The 18,481-nt window shown below is 42.7% G+C and overlaps 1 protein-coding gene across 1 annotated transcript in view; it reads right to left on the reverse strand.

The window, feature by feature from the left end:
- Positions 1-18,481, reverse strand: part of NKAIN4 (Na+/K+ transporting ATPase interacting 4) — a gene marked incomplete at its 5' end in the record, with an annotated part of 24,642 nt that continues 6,161 nt past the window's right edge. The window contains 4 exons of the mRNA XM_010078896.1: positions 1-430; positions 5,239-5,323; positions 8,413-8,473; positions 15,332-15,529. Of these exons, the coding sequence (XP_010077198.1) occupies positions 421-430; positions 5,239-5,323; positions 8,413-8,473; positions 15,332-15,529 (354 nt within the window). The remainder of the gene's footprint in view (positions 431-5,238; positions 5,324-8,412; positions 8,474-15,331; positions 15,530-18,481) is intronic.

The raw sequence follows: 18,481 nt of genomic DNA on the forward strand, positions 1-18,481 counted from the left end.
GGAGAAAGGGAAGAAGTTAACTACAAAACATATGAAATGTCCCAGGGTGTTACGCAGTGCTTCCTTCTTTATGGATCCATGGTGCAAGGAAGCAGCTCTGACTTCAACTGTGTCTCCTGAGAGAGGCTCTTGGTGAACTTGTTCTGCCTGAGCTCTTCAGGCCTGTGTTGTTTATTGGCTGGTCCCACCAGACCATAGTAGGAATGGTTCATCAGGGCACTTGGAGACTTAAAAACCAACCGTGTGGCTGTTCTTCAATGTACATTCATTGCATTTGAAAAGAAGACAAGGAACAAAAACTGGAATGGAGTTCACCATCCTGCATTTCTTCTGCCAAAGACCCAGGCTACAGGGGAACATTTCCTGCAGCACCTCTGATGGTGGAGTACAAGGTTTATCCATCCTCTGGGTTCTCTTCATTTACGCAGGCCTGTAGGGGGAAAAAAAATTAAAGGCAGGGCATTAATATAGAGCAAGTACTAAGTTGCTTACTTAAGATAACAAATGATGTGGAAATAATGAGGACAAAATTGGGGTTTTGTTTGTGGGTTTGGTTGATTTTTTTTTTTTTTCCCTGTGCTGGGTTTTTAAATATAATTGACTACTGATGAGGAACAGGATTGAGAGCTCAGAGGTAATGTGGTTAAGTACTCTTCAAGTCTGAAAATAATGTTATGCGTATACCAGACCTGAATATACTGCGGTTAGACTAAGGAGCCAAAGTGTTAGGTCTGTCTATCCTCAGCATTTGGACTGCATAAAACTTGGTTAGGAATTTTAAAAGCTGGGGGTCATCTCTAGAATAAAATAGCTTCTTGAAATTGCAGCAATGTGGGGGTTTTTTTTGTGTGTGTGTGTAGATGCAGCAGCAGAAGCAGATCTACTTTCGTAGCCAGCAGTAAAGATGAGCGAATGTTTTCAGCTGGAACATCACCTCTTAAACATGCAGCTTCAGGTTGATCAAAACAGTTTGCAAATTCCTGTTGATATTCAGTGAATTGTTTGTTTGGGAAAAAAGTCTACCTAGAAAGAAAAGCAGAAGGGTTTTGTTTTGTGGTTTTTTTTCTCTCCTCAAAACAAGGTGGGATTTTTTTTCCTGTTTAAGTCAGTTTCCTTTGTAAAGTATTCTGGTCATCAAAGTTTGGAGGGAGTGAGGCGAAAACACCCTCCCCCCCCTCTCCCTTAGTGTTTCAGTTGGATGTAATTATTTTTTTTTAATTGAAAAATGTTATTTGTGTACTTCTACTTGTCAGTTGATCTACTGAAGAACCTACTTCCAATCTATAAGTGGATGACTGTGACATGGGGTCTAGTCCTTTACTGGGGCATGCTCACAGCTGCTTCACGCCTAGGGCTAGCAGACAGACCACACCACAAAACAATCGATTAGGGCACATTGAAATCACCAACTGGAGCCTTAAATCATTTGATGAACCAATACCTCCTGTTGCTACCCTGTCAATACCAAAGTCTGCATCTGATTAAAGTCCCACCCTATGTTACCCTGTGGCCCTTTGCACGGGTAGATGTGAGTGCCCAGTCCAGTGAAATCTGTCTACACAACTAAAGTAGAATTCAAGCTCTTAAACCGTTAATGTAATATACTACGTGGGGTGCCGGATCACAGCAAGTGTTATGGACAGGAGCCTCACAGCTGTGCAACTCACTGCTTGGCCTTAGAAATACAGTCCTAAAAGGTGGGGAGATCTAGTGCCCATCTCTCTGCCTTTAAAATAAATAGAGGTTACCTCCTGTCATCTGGCAGATTCTTCATTTAGTATTAAATCATGTACAAAATCGTGTTTTGAGATTATTCTGCTTTATAATTGAGATAGCACAGTGCTGCTTTCAGAGAATGGTGTCAAAAGACTTTAACATATCTTCTATCAAGATTCCTAATATATTATTTTCAAATAATTAGAGCAGTGCCTTGATTGGTAAGTAGCAGTGAGATTAAGGGTAATTCTATTACACACTAAACTTCCAGAATAATTTTTTTCATTATAATTTGAGCCTCTTTTACTTAAGCTTGTGACTTGAAATAGGAACTATCACAACCAAAACTCCCTAGAGTCAGTGAAATGTAGAACAGAAGCAGTGATGGAACCTGAAATAGAAATAACTGTATTTACAGAACATCAGTGTTGCTGTGTGAGCGCTGGAGGTGCTAATTAAGATGAAGCACACTTAAATCGCCTTTGTAAGCAACAGCACAAAACTGTTGGTGGACTTTTGGTGCTGGTGGCTTAAAACAAAAACAAAAACACCTGACTTGATAACTTGTGCGGTTTTCCGACTACCTGGAGACTTGCAGCTGATGTCAGGGAGGTCAGCAGATTACCGTGATAAAGCTGTGAGATAACTGCATTGTGGTATGGAAGTACCTATTGCCTGTATTAGTTTGAGGAGATGTTTTTTCCTCCTAGTAGAAGGCAAAGGACTTTAATAATGCTCTTCAGCACAGTGGATGGAAGCTGAAGGCCAGAAATGGGGTGTATTTTTTGAATACTGAATTTAGCAGATGATAACCACTGAAGTAGGCTGCCAAGGTACACAGCGGTCTCTCTTTAATATTTTCAAACTGTGACAACATATTTAAGTTATCTAACTCATGGCCTGTGTGCTTGATATGGAGGTTATGGGGTTGGTCTTGGACTAGAGCTGTGCTCATCGGTCTAGGTCAATGTCATTGTTCTGTGGGGCCTTCAGATCTATGAAAATTCATAAATTTGGAGAGATGAAGAAGAGAGACTAGGGAAAAATGCAAGCCAGGACAAGGGAAAGGGCCCCTTGGGAGAAGAGGAAAGTGTGATCTCATCAGAAAAGGACAGATAAAACTGGAGTGAATAGGATAATTCCATTAGGGAATGAAGGAAAGTGATCCTGTTAGAGTGGTGGGAATGGGGCAAGTGCGTTATCAGGAGAGCAGCTGTCTACTGACAGGGTGATGCCATCCTAAAATGAAAGTATATGGCTGCAGTTAGCTCCAAGTCAGTAGTTGTAGAATAGATTTGGTTTCATTCAGCATTTCCTTCATCAAAACGGAGTTAAAAATAGAAAGTCCATGTCCCTGACCCCTAGCTGTTCTATAAATTTAAATTTGAAAGAAGTTGGATGTATTTGTTGCTTTGCATCTTCTTGAACAGGATATAAAAACAGAAAATGCCTTCAGTCAGCATAAAATGATTTTCACAGCAGGACAAAGGCATTTGGTACTCAGTGCCCCAGACTGCAAAACTCCATGGCATCATTAGCTGAGAATCAAGTATCTGTTCCTCTTCTCATTCCCATTCCTACGTGTGGAAGAAAGGCAAGAGCTAGGCTGAAATAAATAAACAAAAATTGCTATTTGCTGGCTGCTGGAAAATTTATAGAGGGTCACCTTATCTACTGCTCACCTTATCTACTGCTCAGCAACTGTTTTCACCTCCCATTAGTCAGAAAGAAATATTATATTGTACTGGCAGAAGCTATCAATAGATAAGTGAAAGTCTGAAGAATGCAACCAAAGAACAACAAACTTATCTGTGTACTTCATGAGTAGCTTACTGTCATACTGAGACCCTTGTAAGGAAGTTTGACATTGCTAGCTTCTGTTCATGTTACAATCTCCCCATACAGAAAACATCATTTGTAAGTACTAGCTTCTCTCACAAACAGAATTTGTCATTTTAAGAAAAAGGCAGCCCCCACCCCGTACTGTTAAAGTGTGATGTTTCTTCAGCACACTGCTGTATCAGGCCAGTAAATCAGGGAGATGCTTAAAGCTCCACCGCTTCTGCAGACTGTGGAAAATTCCATCCCACTGTGACAAAATGTGAGGGAAATCAATATTTAATCTCCTGTAGCATCCCTTCTAATAATGCTATAGAACCCCCAAAGTTATGGGGAGTTTAACTGCTTTGCGAAAATGATTTGTTCTCCTGGTCTTGTGCTGCAGTGACAAAGTGGGCAGTAAGTCCATACTGCATCAGAGGGGCACAGCTACAAATCTATTTGGGGACAGTTTTTCCTGTCTCAGCCCCACTTTTCTCTCCCACCCTCACATCCTTCTTTTTCGCAGGACTCTCTGCTAACATTGCTCCCAAAAACCAACCTCCCTTAGCAGCTGCTGCAAAAGATTTCTGCATGTTGAACTGCCTTCTTGCAGCTTGATTTAAGGAGAATCAAAGATTCAGATTTTATTGCTGCTTTAAACAGATAATACCGGCTTTTATATTGGAGAATCTCATTAAAAAACAGCTTTTAAGTGGACAATGTGAAAGTGCGTGTGCCTTCAGCAGCAGGAAGGGATTATCAGAGGGCTGAAGCTGGAATTCAACAATGGATCTGTATTCGTGGTACGAGAGGAGCTGCTGTGGACAACACCCCTTTCTGCCCCCTGCTCTCAGCTGAGCTCTAAGGATGCCCCACATATAGAAGACTGTTCTTATAGGCAACAGAATTTAAAAACTTACGAAAACTTCGTAGCAAACTGGTGCCATCCTGCATACAAACTATCTAATGCTCAGTGTAATTTTACTCACTGGTGTGTTAGCTTTGTGCACTACAGGTTCTCTAGAAGTCCAAGCAGATAGAGGGAGACCCTGTACCCAAGACAGAGTCAAATTCTGTGGTGCCACCATGAGAAAATGATTGGAGGATGACACAGACAGGACCAGTGATGAAAACTGCATAGATGTGTAGGTCAGAGTCCAGTTGTGACTGTTCATAGAGCTAAAATACAGCTTAAATAACTACATGCTGCATAGATTTTACCCCAGTAAAGATCTTTCACTGATGCTCTGCCTGCCAGACTACAATACAGCCTTGAGATTGAGGATCACATTCTGCTATCGCTACAGCTAAGTCTCAGCACCCACTGAGGCTGACTCTTCCTCACCCCTCCTGCCTTTACCTGCTTGGGCACCATTCCCTGCTGAAAAGCCTCTCTTTGCTTTCTTCAAGGAAAAAGTGTCCAGTAGTTTGTTAACAATAAGATCCTACAGCTGGCCCCACTGCTTCCTATCAAAGAGCACTGCCATAAGCCAAGTACAGCGACACCAGCTTTACCCTGGCAACCTGGGGCTGAGCAAAGGCAGTTTCACCCCTCTGGTGTCCACTTGTTCATTCCTTCCGTGCCTGAAAAGCCTGGTGGAGAAAGCAACCTGCAAGGAGGAAAAACCCCAAACCTGTGGCACCCTTGAACCATCAAACCAAGAGGCATCCACAGCCTCTTACACAGGAGATGATACTTACAGGTATGTCTGCTTGAACAAAAGGTTGGTGGGTTTTTCATTGACATGGTAGAGAGGAAATGGATCAAATCCACCAATGAAATCAACTGAAAAAAAATCAAAACTCAAATAAATAAACAAACATGGCCAGAAAGTTGAAAGGAAATGAAAGGAAAAGTTGGTGCATGTCATGGCATAACACAAAAATTAGTGAGAGAACAAAAAAATGATTTTTTTCAAGTATGGATTGCCTGTACAGACCTCTTTTCCAGGATCTCCTGGGATGGGCAAGTGTGCCAAGGAGGAGATTCAGCTAGCACAAGACTTAAAGCAGAGAGCTAACAAAGGACTCCAGAAAACAAGAGGGCCTCCCTCAGCCTCCTTGGGTATTGCCACCGTGCCGTGACTTCACATGAGAAGTGAGCTGCCAAAGCCTCAGCCATGCTGTGATGTGCTGAAAGGAGGAAGCTGAGGGAATGCCAGCAGAGAAGCTGGCAGCACAGCAATCCCTGTGAAGGTTATATAGTGAAGTGCGAGTTTTCTTGCCCCACTTGTCTTTTCCTGCAAGACAGCAGGTTTGGAAAACTACAAATGCCTCATTATCTTCAGCTCTGATATTTTTCACGTCCCCTCTGCCAACTCAATTTATTTCAGTTGTATACAAATAGAAACAATGCTCCTCTTCTCCAGTATTCCCGTAAGGGCAATGGAACTAAACGAGGGAAGTTTTCAGTGACAATTCCCTTAGCAACCACAGAAGTATTTTCCAAGTCTCAGTTCCTCTGAAATGAGGCCAGGTCTGCGTTACCGAGCTGGCCAACGCTGCCAGGTCAGGAGGGGTGTGCTGTGGTGTGATTTGTGGCTGACCTAGCAGGCCTTGCAAAAACCTTTAAAACAGATCCAGCTTAGACCACTTTTTGGTGCCAACTTTTTGTTTGGAAGTGTGAAAGCTATCCAGTTCAAATGCCCTTTAAAAGTAACTGCAGTCTTATTAACTATATAAATGCCTGTTTATTTTTCTTCCCTGAAGGTGGCACTATTATTTTAAATGTTAGTTAAAGAGTTTTGGTATTTTTTAGTGAACAAACAATAGAAAAAATATTTACAAAATATATCAGAAATAAAAAAAAAACCCTCTTAAAATATATTTAGAAATGCAAGGACAACATATTCTCACAAATTCCATCTTGATGGATACCTTCATGCTGATACTGATTTTGGAACAACTGTCAGTTAATGGGCGAAGTCTGTAGAGGTTCTAAGTTAATTAGGGGAATAATTCCCAGTATTTCCAGTGAGACTTTACCTTTTCTCAGTTACTTTTGAAAATGTTTGAGTATTTTAAAACCAAGACAGTTCACAGTTTTAAGAAACAGATACTAATGATATTACCTCGGTTGTGGAATGTTTAAATTAGGAAACCTTAAAGAATTGCAGTTTTCAGTAACAGTTTAGTACCTTGAACAAACAAAAGTCCTGTCATCTGAGCACCCAACCATGGAAGCACTCAAGATCCACTCACTTAAAAAAAATCTTAACTGTGGCTCACTGTTGCAATATATTCCAGTGCATTAGCACATCTGAAATATTCTTGCTCACAATTCAGCATTAGTAGACCCCTACTACTGCGTTTTCTCATGAAAATCACGTTAGTGTGAGCTTCCTGATTAATGTGCCTCAGCACTTATAATTACTTCGTGCTGCATATCAAAGCAACATTTAAAGGAAACCACGAATGGAAGAGAAAATTAAAACGCAGCTCAAATTTGTTCAGGTCACTAGAAGGATCTACCACTGTGAGTGTGAAATATTGATGGTTTGTCATTGTTAATTATTCAAGCTGGCATTTTAACTCCAAGCTGGGAAACTGCGAGGGAAAAGGAATATGTTAGTGGAAAAAAACCCCCAACATATCCTGAAATTAACAGCTCTGCATTTCCAGATAATGCTTCCTTCCATGTAGTTGCCTCTCCTAACAGATCCCTACTATACAAATGAGCTCTGTCAAGTTACTACTTTGCCATATTTAAAAGGGGCTCAGAACTCTGTCTGTTTAGCTAACAGAAGAGCTATAGGGTAATTTTTAAAATATTACTTATAACGTAGCACTTCAGCTAAGTGCACTGCCAAGCTCTAAACAAATTATCAATAAAGTCAGTAGAATGAGTTCAGCCACACAGGAAGAAACGGAAAAGCATGAGGACAAGTCAGATACACAATGCATCGCATCCCACTCCTAGGAAATCAGCATTCTTCACATACTTGCAAATATTCAGTTCAAAGCTGTTGTTTTTCAGCTACAATCCATGCCAGCTGAGCTTTAAAACAACAAAGCCACTTGCACAAACCTAATGAACGCCTTAAAGAAGTGATATTTGGATATAAAAACTTTGGATTAGATCCTTACCTGGAGTAAACTGGCCTAGACACAACGGAGTGCCAGAGAAATCAGACCTCACATTTATTTGAACCCTCTGCATCCATTCTTTTGTTTGCAAAATTATTGGTCTCAAAGGGAGTTTTGGAAGGGCAAAGTAATCCAGAACCAGGTTATGGTCATCTGCATAGATCCCACAAACCCAAGTGATTCCTCCGAGTCTTTGCTTTTCTTGGACACATCATAGTGAATGCATGACAGGTAAGAGATTTGTATAACAAACATGAGGGACTCAGCTCCTTCCTCCTCCTTGTAATTCAGATACAGTACTTCCTCTGCTTTTAAATTAAGTGGTCAGGTTGGTCCTTCTTTGTCAAGAAATCTCGTGCTCTGCTTCATCCTCAGCTTGTGGCATATGATACTTAGCAGGTGGCCTACTTGAGTACAGGGCTGTGTTCTTTTTTGTAGGTGCTCTCAATTACAATGGTAATATTTCAGTAGCATTATTCTTAGCTATATAAGCTTGAAAGCAGAAGAAGCTACCTGGTTTCTCTAAAGCTTAGTCTGAGTGAGAAGCCAAAATAAAGCTTTTTTTTTGTGCTGAAAGCATACCAGAATTACAGCATCTAACATATAGTAACATGGGGGGAAAAACCTCACAGTAAAACCAGCTGATCCTTGAAAGGCAGGTAGTGCCATATTGCATGGATGGAGAGATGGAAAGAAATCTGGTGACAAGTCAGCCCTTAAAGGCAAACGTCTGAGAGAGAAATAAAATTTAATAAAACCTTTGCCAAGGGATCTGTTGATAATACTTACAGCTGTCTTCTTCTTCTGTAAAAACACTAACAACGTAACAGGCGTAGACAAAGCCCACCAGCTGGAAAATAAAGAGAATAATAACTTTAGCGTCAGTCTTGCAACTCTGGTCAAAACCTGCTTGGCATGACTTCAACGGCCAACATTTACTGTCAGCCTGGCAGCTTTACTGTGATGGTGGAGCCATCATATCTGCTGTAAGGTGTGGAGTGCAGGTGTGGGATTAGGGGAAGACACTGCTGGGAGCATCCTCAGCCTGGATAGAGAAACAAAATTCTGGTACTATGGGATTTAAGCATTCTAGATCCAGTAGGGTTTTATTTTGCATTGCCTTCTTCCTGTTAATCAAATATCCTCCCCGGCCTTCATTTTAAATCTTTACATAACACCCCACTTAGCGAGATCGTGGTTGACAGTAACTGTGTTAGTAAAGTTATTGTGAGACATAGTTGTTTTCCACTGTGAGCTCAATTCTGTTGAACAAGAGTTGGGATGTAACACACAGTGACTCACTCTAAGGGAAGACAGAATGATGCATGGTAGGGCTTGAAAGGTAGAGTCCATTCATTTTTAATATGACTGAAAAAAATACATCACACCAGAAAGCAAAAGGCAAGGTAATGAGATTTCTGCTGGGGAGTTATAAGGCGGTTGTGATTTCTCCAGCTCTCCCTGACAGAATGCACCTCGTTGGAAGGAAATGTAATGCTTTTTGTAGCATCACTAAACGTTGTATTTCCTTTACAATTTTCTGAAATTGTCTGAAAGACAAGACAGCTCTAGTTTGCTCTTGGGTGGGCCCTGTGGAGGCATGTCCCAGTACCTCAGTGGAGGAGCCATAGCTCTACAGACTCACTCATTCCCCTGCTCTGCATTTTTGAAACCAGGGCTGCCTCACACTAAGTTTCTGTGAGCTACAGAGGACTTCATGCAGAAAGGAAAGAAAAACAAACCTTCTGGGCATGATGGTGACCACAAAACCACATGCAGTGGCCAATCTCATTTTACCTGCTGACTTTTAGAATTGCCTTTGAATAAAACCATTGCTTTCTAAAGGCAGGGTAAAAAAAAAGGAAAACATAAAAAAAACCCAAATCAGAATAATCAGAGATTTATTTTTTCTTCTCTTCCATTGCTTGTTTGTGCTAACAGATAGCCCAGTGATTTTATTTTTTTTTTCCTTTCTGAAGCTGGCGGCAGCGCTGGGGCAGGTCTGGGGGCCGGGAGCTGGCCGTGGTGCTGACGCAGCCCCCGTTGCCTTGCGTCATGAGGGGCCTTGGCTGTGAAATCACCAATTAGCGCTCATCAGCTGGGCTGCGGCAGCTAACGACGTTATAGCTGCTCTTGGAAAACTGGACTGCTCCAGATTAGAGCCGTCCCAGCATTCCATGAGATGTCTAACCACCTGTCTGCGCACTCTGGTCTCCAGAGGAAATCCGTTTGCTTGCACCCTGGGATCAAATTAGAAGCGTGGTTACACACGTTCTTTGCACTTGCTCTAGCATTTTTATGGTTTGAAGATCCAGCCTTCTACATTTTACAGGATTTAAGGTCAAATCATGTAATGTACATACAAATATCCAAGGAGGAAAGATGCATGTTGGATGTGTGTCCTGATTCCAAAGGAACTCTAGGAAGGTTTAATCTTTCCCCAGATTTTCCATCAGAGTAGGAGCTTTGGGTTAATAGCCAAGCAAAGTGTCAGCACTGGATCTGTTCACTATTATTATACTTTATAACATGTACACACAAACCTTGTGTGATATCTGTGTCAGGGAACTCCTGATAGTATTAACAATAAAAATTACTTATCTGCCCAGCTTATGGGCAGAGTGGATGAAAGATTATCAGTTCTACTGTCATGGGGAACCTGCTAAACCTCTGAAAATTGTTCACGGTTCAGAAGCACCAAGCAAGCAGTCAGATTGACTTGGGAAGTTTGCTTTGCACAGAAATTAATGCCTCATAACCCTCAACTATCATTCCTCTCACTCTGTACATTTTTCCTTTTATGACTAAGGTGACCTTCTGCATTCAGAAAAGCAAACAAACCAACTGAAAGCTACTGAATTAAGTGAACTTCTCTAAATCTCCAATTCCAGCTCCAATGGAGTAGAGGGTTTTCTTTTTTATTTCTTCTATAATCTCACTTTGTTTAATACCTGCTTAGTGTTTAAAATTTACTTTTCATTAACTTTATAATCCATTCCTTCTTTACATGAGTTTCATCAATAATTTTTCTTTTTATTTAATGGCACATTTTATTCAAAGAAGTTTTGCTAGTCTCATGACCTGGCCAGAACAGCAGAGTTTCAGTGTCAAGGAGGGAAGAGACATACAACATAAACATAAATTGCATTTTTCTATGGGCTGACCTAAATTGTAATGAAATATATCACCTCAGGGATGAATTGAACTCCTGGGACTCCCTGGCTTTCACCTTCTGCATGAATTATGAATGAAATATAGCTACAGAGGAGAAATGCCACTGCTCTTGTCCAGTCCTTTTCATTGAAAGAGTCTACCATAATATGGGATGAGCAGACTCCAAGAGACACCTACAGTTCCCTGCTGACTACATCCTTGATGAAGATGTATCGAGCCCCCAGACATCACCAAGTTCAGCAGCAATTAACACAAAGCTTCAAAAAGGCCAAGAATTTGGAAGTAATTTCACTCTTGCTCCAAGTACCATCTTGGTTTCTGATTTCAGTATGAAAGAGAGTTTTAAGCTTTACTATCCTGGGGACATAGAAATAATTCTTAGATCTTTGCAAATTATGTAGGGGAGGTGGAAGAGGAGGAAAAATGTCAGTGATGTAAAATGACACTAAGCTCTAATTCCCCAAAGAATGTTCTTGGGCTTTAGCCTCTGCTGCTGTTTCTCCCCTTGTTCTGCGTGTTCAGTACCAGCTTCCTCCAGGCTGCAGAAGTATCCAATTAAGCTTTTTATTAGAAACACATGTTGGAGGCAGGTGTGTTCAGTCAGCCTGTCAGACAGCCTGGGAATGCACATGCTGCCAAAAAAAAGAGGATGGAGCTGGGATGTCCCAAGCATTCTGCAGGCAAATGAACTGAGGAGGAAAGACAGGAAGAGACAAGCGTGCCCAAAGGGAACAGGGAAAACACGTCTGTACATCCCTCTGCCCCTCAGACATCTGAAGTTAACTTTTTAGTAGCAAGTTGAAAAGTGTTCATAAAACAGCAGCATTGAGCTAAAGTGCTGGAGTCAGAAAGACTGAATTACAGCAAGATCTGCAGAAAGGGACCAGCTGGCTGCGAGTGTACAAGATACATGAAGGATGGGAAAGCAATTTTTAGGAGGTGTTACTGTTGCTCATGTCAAATCTTTAGTCTACATCTGTCCTAATGAAGATTCTGGGCTCTTCAACTCTTCTCTCAATAGAAAAAACTTGCCCTTGGTTTTTCCACCAGAGAATACGTGCAGAGTCTCCTCCTTCAGGGCAGATGTATTCTAGGTTTCACTTCTAATCAGAGATAATGAAGTGTGTATGCTCTCATCAGCGCGAGAGTGGGAAAATGAAGAGATCTCTGCTACAAGAAAGCAAAAAGCCAGATTGTGAAAGAACTGTTGTCACCAGATAGCCAAAAAGAGGCAACCAAAATCCTTTCATTCTTTGACCTTCTTTATTCTTTGGATGCAGTTACAACCACTGAAAACCTAGCTTCTGCCAACAGCAAAGCATCTCTTGTGCCTTGCCTCTCACATAACATCTGCTGTCAAGGCTTGCATTGCTGCCTTCCTGGGAACCTTCCAACCTGTCAGTGTGAGTGAAAACAGCAGACAGGCAGGCAATGAGTTCTCTCAGTTGGGAAGACATTTCCAATTTCCATCCCATTCAATAGAGCCTCAGGAAAAGCCTAACCCTCCCTGCTCCCAGAACTGCCATATGGACAGCCTAGAGCTATGCCAGGTATTTCAAAACTAGAAATCACTCCTCTCCCTGCTGGCTGGCAAGTTGGGGAAATGCAAGATGAATCCTTGCTAAGACAAAAACCAAAGCAGATTTCTTTTCTTGACAAACTAGTTGCCATTGCATTTCCTAATTGTGTTGGTAGGGTTACTTTTACAGTGACATTTCTATAACGGCACAGACTTTGAGATGTTGTTACAATAAACTTTTTCCTCCAATGTGTTCTGTGCTAAAGCATTGAGAAAGACTTTCATACTGAGCTCTGCAGCTACTTGTATCATGCATGGTGACAGATATACCCAAATTTGATTGCATTCCAGATTAAAGGAGTTGCTTTTACCTTCAGGGAGTACAGACAAGCTCTGAGCAAAAGCAGACTGAGACCTTATGTATCCTCAAATGTACACCCAGAAGCAGGATAATACAGTCAGCAGGAGTCAAGATGACAGCCAGCACTGTGCTCACCAGATGGATTCAGGTTTGCTTTCCCTCCCTTTTGGCACACAAGATTGGATTCAGTGAGCCTTACCCCGAGTACACAGTACAGTGCACTACAGACCCTCAATAGTCTCAAGGAATTGGTACTTCCAGAAAACAACCAAGATATCCATAGCCATGTACTGCATAGTTAAAGAACATGGATTTCACACTACCTTGTCTGGAATAAAAAACAAAACACAACCCCACACCCCACAACTTCTAAAAACCATTAGGCAAAAAAAAAAAAAAAAAAAAAAGCCGTCAGAAAGCACAGTTTCGCCTGTCCCTTGCTCTTCTTAACAGGGAACTGACTATTCTCATCTCAAATGTGTGGCAGACAAGGAGGGAACTAGGTCATGTCCCTTGTTGCATGCCCTGAGCCTTCAAGTTCCTAGTGATGTTTTTTGTCCTATCGATCTGGTCTCTGTGCCTGTCTGCAGCACGGTACCTGCCAGGCGCTCTGGGAAGGACAGCAGCTTGTAATAAAATCTGCCTTAAAATGAGATCAGGAGAACAGAAAAAAGATACTGGCAGGGATCAAAGAGTTTGACCCTCAGAGACTAAAAAGGGAGAGAACTGGCTGACTGTTTTCAGGCAAGGTCTGAGCAGAAAGTGAAAAGCCTTGCTTTCTGCCTTAGCTCAGCAAAGCAGAGAGGAAAAGCTCTATTTCTGCCCCTAGATGACAGAATTATGAGAGCATTTCAGGAGTTACAGGCCTGGGGCTTCAATACTCTACCTTCATTACAGGACAAGGACAAATTTAGTTCATTCTGCAGAGCTCAGCCCATATGGCTTTCCTGCATATCCTCATTTCCAGGGTTTAGGATTCCAAAACTCACTGCAACTTAAATCTCAGGGAGAAGGAGAAAGAAAATATTTACCTAAATCCTATTTTATCCTATAGTTCCCTCCTCTGTCTCACCATCTGGCCCTTTGTGGTGTTTTGCAGATACACAGACAATACTGTCATATGCCTTCGGGAGGAAGCAAAGGGAGAAAAAATGCTCCCGGAGACACAGACTCCAGTATATCGGTGTGATCGCTTAGCGCACGGCCATGTGCGTATGTTAGTAAGCTGCGATAAAACAAAGTCTATTCCAAACAAACCCAGGACCATTTGTTTGCTGAACTTTGTTCATTTAGGCTCAGGCATTTAGGAAAGAGGCTAGCAGTGACATACTTCTGCACTTTAAAAGTCTGGGATGTTCTGACTTCAAAGTCTGTCGTTGTTTCACAAAACTCAGGAACAGCACCATCTCAGCAGCATCCATCCTGTTCCAGCTAACGGCCCTTTATAACGACGACGGGCTCTGTTCTTCTGGACACACAGGTTTGCCTTTCTCATACACATGCATCGAAGCAGCTCTCAGACAGTTTAATGCAGATCTTTTTTCCCTGAAGGAGAACTAACCAAATATTAACAGCCAGCACACACGCCAGGGAGTCCATCCAGCTCCGGAAACAGGAGCTTCTCTGTCTGCCACTTTTTTGTGACATGGCAAGAAAGAGGGCCGGGTCCTCCCCCCTCCCGGCAGTTCACTGGGTCACAGATCATCCCAGCTAATAGGAAATGCAGGATCAAGACACTGGAAAGCTGTATTAAAAACGTGCAGAGAAGTACTTGGCATTCCAGAAGCTTGGAATTTCTCTATTTGTTATCCTGTAACATTTATTCAGGGAAAGTTCCCCTTCCTTTTTAAGCCAAAACCGAAAGCTGAAACGGGAACGTTTCAGCAGTCCACGTCCCTTTGTACTTAAAGCCATTAACTGCAGAGTAACAAACCAAAGCAGATTAGAAAGAAGTGGGCTGCTAACCCTAATGCAGCTACAGAACACAGGACTACCAACAAAGAAAGGGGGACAATGGACATTTTGTTTCAGTTCCTTTCACAGATAAGTGAGAAACAATTAATTAACAGTGAACATTAAGGACATTGAGTTACTGCAGAGTACTTTAAAAAGCCTCTGGAAGAATCCAATGAGGAAAGAGTTGATGAAAACATTTAGTGCATACATCTTAGGTGTCAGCAGAAAGAAAACAAGCTGCTTTCTGCTTCCTTAAAGTTTTTCGTTTTCTGGCGATAAGGATCTCTTCCCTTTTCTTTCTTCACAACAAATGTGCACATATGTTCTCCAGCACTCATCACTAAGTCATGTGGAATAAGAGAAAATCCTTTTCAGAAGGGTCTCTTATCAAAACATGAATTTCCACACCCCAACAGGGATACAGAATGATTTGTTGTTGTACGGTTGGATGTGATGCATTACTTCAGGTGTTAGGTTGCTGATATCTATTTCCAATTCTTTCAAGCAATATTGTTCATAACAGAACAGGAGAACAAAGAAACAAACAAACAAAAAAACAACAAAAAAAATCAGATAATGTTTTGCAATCTGATGATACAAAGTGGGGTGGAAAATATCAGCCAGCATCTGTGCCTGTTAAAAAAACAACCAGCATCTCAACAATTACTACCCGGCGGCACTCTCGGCGATGTACTCACCGCGATGAGGATCTGGAAGGAGCTGTGCATGACCTCGATGTACCGATACTCCAGGGCACAGCCTATCACGGAGACATAGGAATGGCTATCCAGCCCTTTGATGCCAGACATCGAAGCTTCCTTCCTTACACAGCCAGGACCGTTTTCACTCCACCATGACTGGTGCCGGGAGATGTTGAATGTCAGGAGTTCACTGTCCTAAAGAGAAAAGTTGCAAAGAGATCTCCACTTACTAGCAGAACATTGGACATGCTGTCAGATGGAGGTCATATTAAATCAATGGAAAATGTAAAGTTTCTGAGATTCCAACCTCATCGAGTTGCTGCTAGCACCGATCAAAATACATTGCCTTTATATTCCTTATTTAAAAGTATTTCACAGGCAGGCTTCTGCGGTGGGAACTGTTTCCAAGGCAGTCCTGCAGCACTCCGACAAACTTATTGCACCATCACGTAGCATATTTTAGAAGCTGCTCAGACCTGCTTCCAAATTAGAAAAACAATTTATAGGCTACAGACCCAAGAACACTTTGCTGGTGGTTCCTGTGCCCAGAAAAGAACCCTCAAGTTTTGCATTTGGGAGATTAACCTTGCAAATCTAGAAGAAAAAGGTACACACGGCAGGACTAAGCATCCTGTCACGGGATGACATGCTATGGATGTGCCCTTCCCAGCACAGGAATCAACACAGAGAACTGAAAAATACTAACTTAGTAATCCCAAAGCGAGTTTCAAAACCTCTGTTCCTAGTTTTTAGCACATCTAACAAGCCCCCGTACCATTTTTGCCTGATTTCCTTGCCCACTCTTCACATATGGTGCTTCTGCATCTCCTGCTGACCTGACACCCCGCCAGCCTCAGGTCAGATCGCCCCGCTGAGCTGACCTCTCCGTGATGATTGCAGCTCCTTGCAAACACTTCCCCAGCAATTCCCTATCAACTCTACCCCAAGAGAGGCTTTGTGTTTTCCTCTTCTTGTCTTTGCTAGTTCAGTAATTTAAAGCTGAAAATTGTGGGGGGGTGGGTTACAGAGTGAAATGCCACAGCAAGAGTGCAGGAGTTTGGTGTGCAACCAGATGCTTATTGAAAAATGACAACACTCCTCACGCTCGAGAAAAGAGTGGTACTTGCTGGGGTACCTGGGAGAGCTTACAGGAGATGGCACAGCCCTCCCTGCCGATGGTAAAAGACGAACTCAGAGCTGGCTGCACAGATCAGCTGCGTCACTTCACAGATGGGTGCTAAGTGCTGGGTGCCCCAGCAACCCTCTGGGTCACCTTTGATGCAGAATCAACAACCCCTTTTGACCACAAAGCAAGGCGAGGGGTTGGAGGCTTTATTCTGAAGGATGGATTATAAAATTCTGGGGCAGAGAATCTGTGTCTCTACAAAGTAGAAACAGGTACTGGATACACACACCCCACCTAACCATTACTGAAAGTTTTAGCATCTATTCATATACGACTTCACACTGCTCGTGCCAGGGTCCCGCACAGTCTCTGTGGGACAGAAGGGGCTCCCAGAACAGCAGCAGTCAGAGCTGGGGGCATTCACACTTCCTAACCTGGGAAACCTCCCTTTGCTTCAGCTCCCTTTAGGGTCAAGAGGGAAAAAACAGACTCAGAGCAGCTAATCCAGGCTCCTGCTCCGACTTACCCTCTGGAGAAAGGACTTGTCTCCACTGCCAGTACAGGGAGCATAGCCAGGTAGTCCTGCAGATATACTTTTCTGTGTCCATATTTGTATCTCGGGACAAATTTGAATTACAAGGGCAGAAAAATTTGAGTGAGCCAGAAAATCTGTGAACAGACACCAAGTGCCCCCCTATACCCATTGTGCAGGTACCCTCCACTCCACCACAGACCCTCAAAAACAGCTTGCAGAGCTGTTATTAAAATATGCTGCATGAAGCACATGTTAAGAAATGTGGACAATTAAATGAGAAGACAGCTGCCAAGCTCCTGACACAATCACCACAGCAGATGGGATGTGTTTTACAGTAGATGGAGGGGGGCACAGAGATGAAGTGTGGCACCAGTGCAGAAGCAGCCTGAATAGCAAAGACAATAGAGAAAACTATTAACAGTTGGGAGTTTAAAAGGAGCTGTCTGCATTTTAAAGGCTATGGGGAATAATTATTAAATTGGCAGCTACAGGCTAACACACACAGTGCAAAGTGCTGTGCTAGCTGCATTTCTAGAGACGGTTTTCTCTTCCAGCTTCTCACAATTTTGGCAGGAGAGGTTTTGGCTTACTCCCTCTGCTGGGCAGTGCTCTTTAGTGGCCCACAGACATCCCACATAGCCACCAAATCGCATCTTTCCTGCGAAGCTTGTTCTTTCTCTCCCAAGTTTCCATGTTCTGAGACACATGGATCTTCCCCAGCAGAAGCTTTTCCTCCTGCAGAGAGCCAGCCCTCCAAGCTGCTGCGCTCTTCTAACAACCTGCTTTGGTTAGGGAAGGAAAGAATCATCTTGCTCAAAAGAAAAAAAAAAGGACTCAGTTCTCATTTCTTTGCCTGAGGCTTCCACCAGTCAGCACAGACGCAAAACTGCTCCGCAGGGCATCGCAGGATCTGCTCTTAACCTCGTTCCCCAGGGCTTCCCTCTCCCAGCGTGCAGATGGTGCCTTCCCAAACCTTCTGCCTCGCTGGTGCAAAGAGCCCCTTCAGCGCCTTCTCTGCTCCTTACAGAGGCATCTATGTGTGTTTGGCAAGGGAAGACACAGGCTGCTTCCCTCCTTAGATCTCCCTTTTGTCAGTCCTTATAGAACTGGCTCTGGTACTTTGCTGCAGAAGCTGAACTTGCTTGTGAATTAAGCCCAAAAAAGCAGAACAGGTGCTGGGCTGGAGGTAGGGAGGTGGAAAAACAGTAAGTCCTAACCAGAACTCATTGCTTCTTGCCTACAATCACACTCCAGCTCTGTGAAAAAAAAAAAAAATAAAAAAAATTGTACTTCAGTGAAGAACAGATTGGGAAAACTGCACACATTTGGATTCTAACAGCACCACAACTCGCACATGAGCCATCCGTCTCACAGATGTAATGTGAATACTGATTGCCCACTGGGATTGTGGATGCCCTTGTGTTCCCAGGGACACCTTTCTGAACAAGCATCCGTCTGGAGCACTGCAGGGCACGAGGACAGCAGG

Source organism: Pterocles gutturalis, unplaced genomic scaffold, assembly GCF_000699245.1.
Source record: "Pterocles gutturalis isolate BGI_N339 unplaced genomic scaffold, ASM69924v1 scaffold21558, whole genome shotgun sequence".
Classification (NCBI taxonomy): Eukaryota; Metazoa; Chordata; class Aves; order Pterocliformes; family Pteroclidae; genus Pterocles; species Pterocles gutturalis.